This window comes from Astatotilapia calliptera, chromosome 7, assembly GCF_900246225.1.
Source record: "Astatotilapia calliptera chromosome 7, fAstCal1.2, whole genome shotgun sequence".
Lineage (NCBI taxonomy): Eukaryota > Metazoa > Chordata > Actinopteri > Cichliformes > Cichlidae > Astatotilapia > Astatotilapia calliptera.
The window spans coordinates 29,890,767-29,902,030 of NC_039308.1; the positions used below are offsets into that span (position 1 = coordinate 29,890,767).

General features: G+C 40.1%; 1 protein-coding gene and 1 pseudogene across 1 annotated transcript; one reads left to right on the forward strand and one right to left on the reverse strand.

Moving 5' to 3' along the window:
• The first annotated feature begins 60 nt into the window (after window positions 1-60).
• LOC113027399 (phospholipase A2-like) lies at window positions 61-2,470 on the forward strand (annotated as a pseudogene).
• Window positions 2,471-6,413: 3,943 nt separating this feature from the next.
• ppp1r3c2a (protein phosphatase 1 regulatory subunit 3C2, duplicate a) lies at window positions 6,414-8,374 on the reverse strand. Its single transcript, XM_026174278.1, has 3 exons — window positions 8,227-8,374; window positions 8,003-8,085; window positions 6,414-7,843 (listed from the first exon to the last, which is right to left on the reverse strand). Exons 2-3 carry the CDS (start codon window positions 8,014-8,016, stop codon window positions 6,787-6,789), a joined length of 1,071 nt encoding a protein of 356 aa, XP_026030063.1. The 5' UTR covers window positions 8,017-8,085; window positions 8,227-8,374; the 3' UTR covers window positions 6,414-6,786.
• Between the last annotated feature and the right edge of the window lie 2,890 nt (window positions 8,375-11,264).

Here is an 11,264-nt window from a genome sequence, read left to right on the forward strand (position 1 = left end):
TACCTGATATATAAACAGGCCTGAACATAAGTGGGAGCTACTCTGGGATTAAACTTCAAGATGAATGCCCTCCAGACTGCATTTTTCTTTGCTCTAGGCCTCTGTATTGGTGAGTACAGCATGTCTGTTGCTGTTAAACTATACATATCATAAATAGAAACACATCCCATTAGGGTATAAATCATAGTTCTATCCTGTGCTTGTGCTTCAGCCCAGTCCTTAGACTACAAGGCACTCAACCAGTTCAGAAATATGATCCTGTGTGTAATGCCTGATAGCTGGCCTGCTCTTGGCTATGCTGATTATGGCTGTTATTGTGGAATGGGGGGGCTCTGGCACACCTGTGGATGATCTGGATAGGTAATGGGTTAGCCATTCTACTTAACACATACCCCAAAAGAGTTTTTTTTTCTCAGTAATCACCATTATTCATGTTTTGACTTGTACAGTGGGGCAAAAAAGTATTTAGTCAGCCACCGATTGTGCAAGTTCCCCACTTAAAATGATGACAGAGGTCAGTAATTTGCACCAGAGGTACACTTCAACTGTGAGAGACAGAATGTGAAAAAAAAATCCATGAATTCACATGGTAGGATTTGTAAAGAATTTATTCGTAAATTAGGGTGGAAAATAAGTATTTGGTCACCTCAAACAAGGAAAATCTCTGGCTCTCACAGACCTGTAACGTCTTCTGTAAGAAGCTTTTCTGTCCCCCACTCGTTACCTGTATGAATGGCACCTGTTTGAACTCATCATCTGTATAAAAGACACCTGTCCACAGCCTCAAACAGTCAGACTCCAAACGCCGCCATGGCCAAGACCAAAGAGCTTTCGAAGGACACCAGGAAAAGTATTGTAGACCTGCACCAGACTGGGAAGAGTGAATCTACAATAGGCAAGCAGCTTGGTGTGAAAAAATCAACTGTGGGAGCAATCATCAGAAAATGGAAGACATACAAGACCACTGATAATCTCCCTCGATCTGGGGCTCCACGCAAGATCTCATCCCGTGGGGTCAAAATGATCATGAGAACGGTGAGCAAAGATCCCAGAACCACACGGGGGGACCTGGTGAATGACCTGCAGAGAGCTGGGACCAAAGTAACAAAGGTCACCATCAGTAACACACTACAACGGCAGGGAATCAAATCCCGCAGTGCCAGACGTGTTCCGCTGCTGAAGCCAGTGCATGTCCAGGCCCGTCTGAAGTTTGCCAGAGAGCACATGGATGATACAGCAGAGGATTGGGAGAATGTCATGTGGTCAGATGGAACCAAAGTAGAACTTTTTGGTATAAACTCAACTCGTCGTGTTTGGAGGAAGAAGAATACTGAGTTGCATCCCAAGAACACCATACCTACTGTGAAGCATGGGGGTGGAAACATCATGCTATGGGGCTGTTTTTCTGCCAGGGGGACAGGACGACTGATCCGTGTTAAGGACAGAATGAATGGGGCCATGTATCATGAGATTTTGAGCCAAAACCTCCTTCCATCAGTGAGAACTTTGAAGATGAAACGAGGCTGGGTCTTCCAACATGACAATGATCCAAAACACACCGCCCGGGCAACAAAGGAGTGGCTCCGTAAGAAGCATTTGAAAGTCCTGGAGTGGCCTAGCCAGTCTCCAGACCTCAACCCCATAGAAAATCTGTGGCGGGAGTTGAAAGTCCGTGTTGCTCGGCGACAGCCCCAAAACATCACTGCTCTCGAGAAGATCTGCATGGAGGAATGGGCCAAAATACCAGCTACTGTGTGTGCAAACCTGGTAAAGACCTATAGTAAACGTTTGACCTCTGTTATTGCCAACAAAGGTTATGTTACAAAGTATTGAGTTGTATTTTTGTTATTGACCAAATACTTATTTTCCACCCTAATTTACGAATAAATTCTTTACAAATCCTACCATGTGGATTCATGGATTTTTTTTTCACATTCTGTCTCTCACAGTTGAAGTGTACCTCTGGTGCAAATTACTGACCTCTGTCATCATTTTAAGTGGGGGAACTTGCACAATCGGTGGCTGACTAAATACTTTTTTGCCCCACTGTAGGTGCTGCCAGGTGCATGACCAGTGTTACACTGATGCTTTGCAGCACCCTGAATGCTGGCCCATCCTGGACAATCCTTACACTGAGTTCTATGACTATAATTGTGATGACCAAAATAAAAAGATCACCTGTGGCAGTGAGTACTCAAAAAAGCCGATTGGCATTTAACTTTATAGTAGCACTTGTTGGCCTTCTGGTTATTGCAAAGTGAATTTTGAGCTCTTTATTTTCTCTTCTTCAGACAATAACAATGAATGTGAGATGTTCATCTGTGAGTGTGACAGAAAGGCTGCTGAATGTTTTGCAAGGTCTTCTTGGAATCCTGAGCATGAGCACCTTCCCAGTGACCAGTGTCAATAAAACCTCTCCAAACAACTATATTGAACCAAGAATTCAATCTTTCAGATATGTTTATCCTTTTAAAAGTGATGTAACGCTCTTTCAGTGTAGAAATATTGTGATGGTTAACATGGGTAATGTGATTTTGTATGGAGCAGCCTATAACCATCCATAGCTTCCTACATTCACTAAATTGCTTATCTTGGATTGTAGTTGTGATCCTGCATTGTTTCCTCTGTTATATGACATTTGCCAAAGTACAATCTTTAAAGATTATTGCCAGTAGAGGGCACTCTGCTCTACTTGTTTCCTTTTGTGGCCAACAAGAAAACATTGAAAGGATATTATTGACATGGATTAATTTGATGTTTGGTCTGTGTTGGCTGGATTCAGTATAATATCTGTAACAGTCTCATTTTGTAACACCAAACTTAAACTAATAAAAACTGAACAGTGAAGTGAAATAGATCTCAAAAACCAACACCTCTCAACAAATATAAAGATCATTTGGAGAATGGTTGATGTCAATTGTTTCACATAAAAATTCATTGACATCTATCATTCTTGAAAGGCTTACAAAACCATTTCTAAGGCTTTGAGACTCCAGTGAACCACGATGAGAGGTTCTAATAGAAAAATTGGTTTAATGACCTGTAACATGTAAGTCAGCCAAATTTGCATTAAAACAAATCACACAAATTGGCAAAGGAAGCTTTTTCATAGCACTGCTTTCACAGCATTTTTATTTATTTAAAAATAACATACTTTGCATCAAGCACTATAATGTAGCATTTGCAACATATACAAATACACATGATATACAAAATATACAAATAATTCTACTAAGACTTGCATCTAGTCGTTTTGTGTACTATTATGTCTGTGAAGGTTCTCTGGATGACTATCCAGGTCATCGTAGTCAAAGGAGCTTGCAAAGAAAAGCGTCTGGACTTCTTTAAGTTGTTTAAAGACGTTTCACCTCTCATCCGAGAAGCTTCTTCAGTTTTAAGGTCAAATGGTGGAGAGACCCAGATTTAAACCTAGTGGGAGTATCCCTCCACAGAGGGACAAAAGGACCCCCTGATGATCCTCTAATCGCCTGAGCCAAGGTGTGAAACTGGGTGTGGGTCCCAATCAGTCAGGGTTTCGGGTTTTATTCCCTCTAAGCCTGAAGGGAAAAAGAAGGAACACATGCATGTAAAAGAAGCACTCAAAACGTGCGGCTATCCTAAATGGGCGTTCTTAAAGTCAGCAAAGAGGCACAGAAAAGAAGATCAGACACCAGCGAGGGAGGATAAGAAGGACAGACGCAACAACATTGTCATCCCCTATGTAGTCGGTGTATCAGAAAAACTCAGGAGAGTTTTCTCCAAGCACGACATCCCAGTGTATTTCAGACCCAGCAACACGCTCAGACAAAAACTCGTTCACCCGAAAGACAAAACTCCAAAACACAGACTTATCAATGTGGTGTATGCTGTACAGTGCAGCGAGGAATGCCCAGACCTCTACATTGGAGAGACCAAACAGCCACTTCACAAGCGCATCGCACAACACAGAAGAGCCACCTCCACAGGACAAGACTCAGCAGTCCATCTGCATCTTAAGGATAAAGGACACTCTTTCGAGGATGCCAATGTTCACATTTTGGACAGAGAGGACAGATGGTTTGAAAGAGGAGTGAAAGAAGCATCTATGTCCACTGTGAGCGACCATCTTTGAACAGAGGCGGTGGTTTACAACACCAACTCTCTGCCATCTATAATCCAGTTTTGAGTTCCCTCCCCAGACGCCTTAACGCCCACACCCTGGGCCATCTGATCTCAGGAATTCGCATGATAAGGTGGGGCCAGGTTTCACAATGAGCTCACCCAAAACCCTGGCTGATTGGGACCCACACCCAGTTTCACACCTTGGCTCAGGCGATTAGAGGATCATCGGGGGTCTTTTGTCCCTCTGCAGATGGATATTCCCACTGGGTTTAAATCTGGGACTCTCCACCATTTGACCTTAGAACTGAAGAAGCTTCTCGGATGAGAGGTGAAACGTCTTCAAGCAACTTAAAGAAGTCCAGACGCTTTTCTTTGCAAGCTCCTTTGACTGTGTACTATTATCATCAACTATATCAACTATAATCATTTAATCTTGAAAGAAAAAAAAAAGTTTGCCTTTCATTGTTGCAACTCTTTGGGTGACCCATTTTTCTGGATTGACTGAATGTGACTGTTATAGACCAATGACTGTAGAAAACATGGACAACGCGACCGCACCTCCTCCCACAATGGTAGGACCCCAGTCTGACCACAGTTCCATCCGATAACATGTAGGAGGCGGGGTTTATGACCTGTACTGCAGCCAGACACCAGGGGGCAATAGAGACGTTTTGGCTTAATTTTTGGGGAGCTGTCGCGTCGTCCATGTTTTCTACAGTCATTGGAGACGTGCACATAACTTGAACTAATCACAGACACTATTTCCTATGTTTTATGTGCTGAGTATGTGTTTAATGTTTTTATTAACACCATTGATCCAAGTACTCACGTTGTTTTTTTTCCATCCTGGAAGATAAAGAAAGAAGGTAGTTTGATATAAACATTAAATACATTTAAATTATTCCAAATAGATCATTCACTTGTTGTTGTTCCTATCGTAGACAGTTTTAGTTAATTGTAAGTTTATAGAAAAAGCATAAATCATGTCACTACAGTCTACTTGCTTTTAGCAAGCCACTTCTGTTAGCTACCTAAAGCTCACTCTTTGTGATCACAGCTGTGGCTGCAGCCCACTGGATCAGTCTGCAGGCTATTGTTCAGACAACATGAGCTTTAGCACTGTAATCACCAGCAGCTGGTAGCTGGCTTCTGGCCACCACCCAGCTGTGCCTGCTGCTCTCTAAAAGATAAAATGAGAGAGGAAAAAAAGATATCGACCAGTGAAAAGTCTTTCTCAGACGTAATGCCTTGTGTGGATGTCTGCATACTGTCTTTTAATATTTATGTAGTAGTTGCCATTATCATGGTTCCTAAACAAATGACTATAGTGTTGATGGCTATGCCTTACTTTGACTTGTCTGAATTGATGAACGGGAAACCTTAACGTCCACACTGTTTCAATTTGGGGCTTCAGTATCTTGCCCAAGGACTGTACCCCAGGTCTCCAGAGATTAGATTGTGAATACTGTGCACTATAGAATGCAATGGGTCCTCAAAACAAAATGACAAATGAGGGTGTTTATCAGCAGCTTGCAAAATGACCAACATCCCAGTCCCACTGGCAGGAGGTTGTCATTTGTCACTGCGGTTTTCATGTGGCAAAAAATACAAAATATAACATGCATCATCAATGTGGGTAATTAATTGACAGTTCCAAAAAGGTTTGTTGTTTTTTCTGGGAGCTGTCCTGTGTGAAATGAAAGAGTAGGACAAAGAAACCAGCCCAAAGATTAGAATAAATAGAACAAAAGCAACAATAGCATCCTCCGTGTGGTTTTAATATCTAATAATGACTCCACCTTTGTATGTACTGTAAACACAAACTCATGCATTATCCAAAGTACATGCTGTCCCTTATGCTGCCATGGTTACATGGTGTTTGCCACTCCAGTCATGTGCATGACAAGATGTAACAGTTCCCAGGGTGTTACTCAACCATTTAGAGCAGGGTGTGTTTGAACACAACGTCCCATTCAAAGCTTGTCTGTCACCTCGCCCAGAAGATCTGTTTTGTTTTGTTAATTTATTCTTTCTGGTATGTATGACGCACAAGAGGGAAACACACACCAGAGCCAGAACTGAGGCCAGAGAAATAATGTCTGTGTGAATATATAAGTCCATTCATTGTGTTAGCTCATCAAAAAAGATTTTTGGAATAATTACCTTTATTTGCTGATATATGTTTTTTCTCTTAAGCAAATATAAGTCTCATGTTTTTTGCTTTTTCCCCAGTGATGTTATGTCACACTACAACATGCGGCTATGCAATATTGCACAGTTTACCTTGCCAAGGAGATGGACAAAAAGACAAATTATATTTTAAGACAGTTTTAATCAGAATATCAAGTCAAACAAGTTTTCACATTTCAAAAGGGAAGTTAAGCTTAGGAGGTGGAGGTGCATTACGTTTGAATTGTTTCAAGGGTATATTACAGATCAACCAGCACTGTCCACTGAAAACCTCCACAAGGTTTAAGTATCCGTGACTCTCCATCATTTAGTTTCAGAATTGAAAAAGTCTCTTGATGAAAATGTCTTCACGAAACTTAAAGAAGTCCAGTCGCTTTCTTTGCAAGCTTCTTAGACTACCATGTCCTGGATGACTGAGAATCCTCGCAGACATATACAGCACGCTAGATTTCATAAGCATGTACCCCTCCCCAAAGCCACTGTTTCTTAAATATTTTAAGTTAAAATAATATTTCTTAAGTCTGTGAAGAGGGTATTGGGTGATTTCAATTTGGACGTGCTTTCCAATCTTCCCTGAGTCTTTTGAATATACTGTAGATCAGTGCAGTTCTGCACACTGATGGACTTGTGTAAAGGCCACGACAGTGACCTATGCTTTGAAAGTGTGGGGTAAGAACGATTAGTGTTGTCTTGGTTCACATTTGATCTTTCTTTTTCCATCCACACTCTGTAATTTTGTCCCCCGTTGTTGTCCCAGTGTGGTGTAGCACAAGGCCCTGGTCTGAATGACACACAAAACTCAGTTCGCTCCCTTGGATCCCTGTTGTGAGTTAAGCTTAAGTTGAAGCCAAAAACATCCACATCAGACCCCCCACAGCGATGTTGCCACAAGAATGTGCAAGGAATGTCACGATGGCTGCGCCAGGAGTCAAAGGTCACCCTTATGCACACATCCTTTTCAGTAGCGGCATGGGCAACAAACACTTTACCACTTAAGACGTACTCAGAAATGTTGCAGCTTTCCAGCTGTATTTTCATATCTTGCAAACGTGCAAGAAAGGCTTTCTGGTCCTGGGCTGGCTGAGGGAAACCCAGCCGGAACTTGTAGGGATTCAGTTTATCAGAGGTTGACTGCTGGCCTTCCAGTTTGGCTGGAGAGGGTCTCATCGCCAGGGTAGAAGTGGGAGACAAAGGTTCAGGAATAAACATACGCACAGCAGTAAGTGCAAATCCTTTGGCATCTGCAAACACAACTTGCTTCTTGATTTCTCTGCTGATGTGCTTGCGTAAACAGCTCCGAGTATTTTCTGGTGCTGAGTGAGGGGAGCGCAACAATTGTGATGGTAAAGATGAAGTGGAAGGCAAGGATGGATGTGATAATGGATAAGGGGTCTTCACTGGATAGTGTGTATGCTTACAAGGAGGCTTTGTGGATTTCAGGTGCGACATGGAAAACAGTTCATAAAGTTGTTGCTCCTGCCTGAGGCTCAGACACTTAGCCATTTCAACTGGATTCACAGTGTACTGGGGATGACTAAAGGCATGAAGAACTCTAAGAAAAAAAAGATCATCGGTTTAAAATCAGATCTATTTTTATATAGATAAATGAAATTATAGATATAATTTATCCTATATTTCAACATAAAAAATATTTTGTGAATTCTGATGTTAATACAGTTACCACATGGTTAAATATATAACAGTAACTTACCTTGTACAGCTCATTTTCAGTCTGTAAATGTGACAATGGAAGTCTTTTGTCTTTTCTTGAAAGCTGCAGTAAACTCAGGCAATCTATAAATGCAAAAGAGGAAATATAAGAAATAAAACATCTTAGTAAACCCAACAGTCAATGAATTAACTATAAACATGACGTGACAAATAAATGAATAGAATGCAAGGTGATTCAAATTTTTAAGTGCAAAATGTACTTACAGGTTATAACAGTAACCATATGCTTAATCAAATCCGCCACTGAGAAAGAGCAAAAGAGCACCTCAGTTGCAGTCTGTTAGTGCTGTCTCTGGAGCTTCCCTGACAAGTTTGAGAATAAGGCAGCACTGTCTATGACACCATGCCTACATGTGGGTATAGTTTAGCCAATGAAATCAAGCTGCTTTCTTTATATCCTGCCCCTTAAGAACTGATATGTGAAAGGCGGTCTCAAAGTTTTCCTTTTATGGAGTTCTGGCCAAACTAAGTGTGTTTAATGGTGAAGGTGAACCAGAGTATGATTTCAGCTCCATCAATACAAATGTAACCTTTTAAATGATCTCTCCTTTTACAGTTCAGATTTAAAAATTATAGCAGACACACGAAAGACACTCATTTCTGAGATTATGGACAAGATGTATTGCTAACAGAAACCGTAATGTAAAGATAAAAAAGAAGTGGCCCAATATTCCAACATGCTTTCTTTCTTGGTGAGAAGATCAACGATACTGGTAGAGAAGCTGCTGTGCTTAGCTTAGCACCCTCAGTAAATGGTAAAGCAGCTACTCTGCTCTTTTGGTACAGACTGTAACATGGTCAAATGCTAATGTCAAAGCTTTGAAAAACAAGTTTAGACTGAAACAAGTTTGGGAGTAACTGCAGTGCTGCCTTAGACAACTATTATGGAACATTTCACTAGTTAATTAACTTCAAGTTCAGACAAATCAAATACCATGAAGTGAAAGTTTTGGTTCCGATAATTAGAGTACACCGAGTTCTGGGATTGGCATTTGCGAGCAATTGTCTTTTCATTTGTTTTTGTTTTTTAACAGACTTGGCTAGCTATGTATAATTTTCCTTTTATGACCTCACTGTAAATTGGCAAGCTACAACCAAAAAAAACCCCCAAAACCTGTCTTGATGTACAAGGTAGGTTACATGACACAATGTTCTCTATGTAGCATGTTTTGACTTGCAGAAAGAGACAGCCAAGAGACAGCCAGTCTCTGCAGAGTGAACAATTGAGTCATGGGGAAAGAATGTTCCCAAAGAGCTGCCATACTCCTCGTGCAGACTTTCACAAGTGACGTGAGGTCATGCAAAAGCAAAAGGCAACAGAATCTGTGTTTAGTGGCAGTTTGTTGGTTGATCTATCTTCTGGCATAAAAGCTATTTCACATCTGCACTGAATCCCTGAATTTTTACCGGATATTGTTGGAGGTAACAGAGCAAATAAGTGTCTACAACAAAATGCTTTATTTAGAATGCATAAATACACTATCTGATATTAATAAATGTGTTATTAATCCTTAATTAATATTTCAGAGTGCAAGAGTGTATCTTTTTTTTAGGTTTTATAATACTCACTTTTGTATCAGATAAAATCATGCCCTATTTCACCCAAGATATTAACATGACAGCTATAATGACTTAAATATATTTTTATTATGATGTACATGCAAGAATATTGTAGAAGTCCTCATTTCTGTATCATAACCCCCCCTCAAAACTCATGTAAATAGAGCACATTTGACTGCATGTCATACTTTAATGATACTTTCACTTTAACAATACCTTTATACAGCACTTTATTTTATACATTTCAAGCACTTCGTCTATCTCACATCCATAGTCAGTTTGGAACCGCCAAATAAAAATTAAACATGTTCAAAATCCACAGCGGGCGGGTTTCATACAGATACAACCAAACTGTTCATTTCTGGGAGATAGAATACTTGAGGGGTGTGTGCTGCAGGTATTTTCAGACAATATCTCAACACACTCCTGAGTCAGTGAGTGACACATGCTACACAAAAAATGACCCCAATTATCTAACTAAATATCTAACCAACTCTCAGTTAGTAATAGATTGTCTGGAATGATAGCATATAAAAGGTCTGTTCTAACTTGCCAGATCAAAAATGGCAGTACTCCAAATAATCTTTTTTTTTGTTTGTGTTTCTTTTTGGGGGCATATTCTAAAAAAATGTGTTCCAGCGCAGTTCCAGGCATAGCTAGAGTTTATAAAAATGTAAAAGCCTTCTTAAAAAGCATAAAAGACGCTAGATGTCGGTGGAAGGGAAAAACCGACTATTATGAGGTTTATGCTAAGTAACCTCATATTATAAAGCCTGCTGTGGATTATCACACAACCAAAAGAGTCCTAACATTTAGAACATTCATATGAGTTCATTGAATGTTTTGTGATTATGATTTAAGACGTAAATAATAATAACAATAATAAAGATTGTATATGTGCTGAGTTGTAAACACTGTGGTGTTTACAACTAAGAATATTCTAGAAGAGTATTATAAAACCTAAAAAAAGATACACTCTTGCACTCTGTGGTGTTTACAACTATTTGCATTTTTTTTAAATAAGGCCCCTATATATCCACATACCTATTCTTACTAGGTTCTAGGTTCTAGGTCCTTTATTATTTGTCACATGCATAGTTATACAAGTATAACACACAGTGAAATGTAGCCTGACACGCTCCTCGACATGTGCAAAAATTGGGGGGGGTGTAGAGGAAGAACATTATATATATATATATATATATATAATATATATATATTATATATATATATTATATTATATATATATATTATATATTATATAAAAATAAGTATTTGGTCACCTCAAACAAGGAAAATCTCTGGCTCTCACAGACCTGTAACGTCTTCTGTAAGAAGCTTTTCTGTCCCCCACTCATTACCTGTATGAATGGCACCTGTTTGAACTCATCATCTGTATAAAAGACACCTGTCCACAGCCTCAAACAGTCAGACTCTAAACTCCGCCATGGCCAAGACCAAAGAGCTTTCGAAGGACACCAGGAAAAGTATTGTAGACCTGCACCAGACTGGGAAGAGTGAATCTACAATAGGCAAGCAGCTTGGTGTGAACAAATCAACTGTGGGAGCAATCATCAGAAAATGAAAGACATACAAGACCACTGATAATCTCCCTCGATCTGGGGCTCCACGCAAGATCTCATCCCGTGGGGTCAAAATGATCATGAGAACGGTGAGCAAAG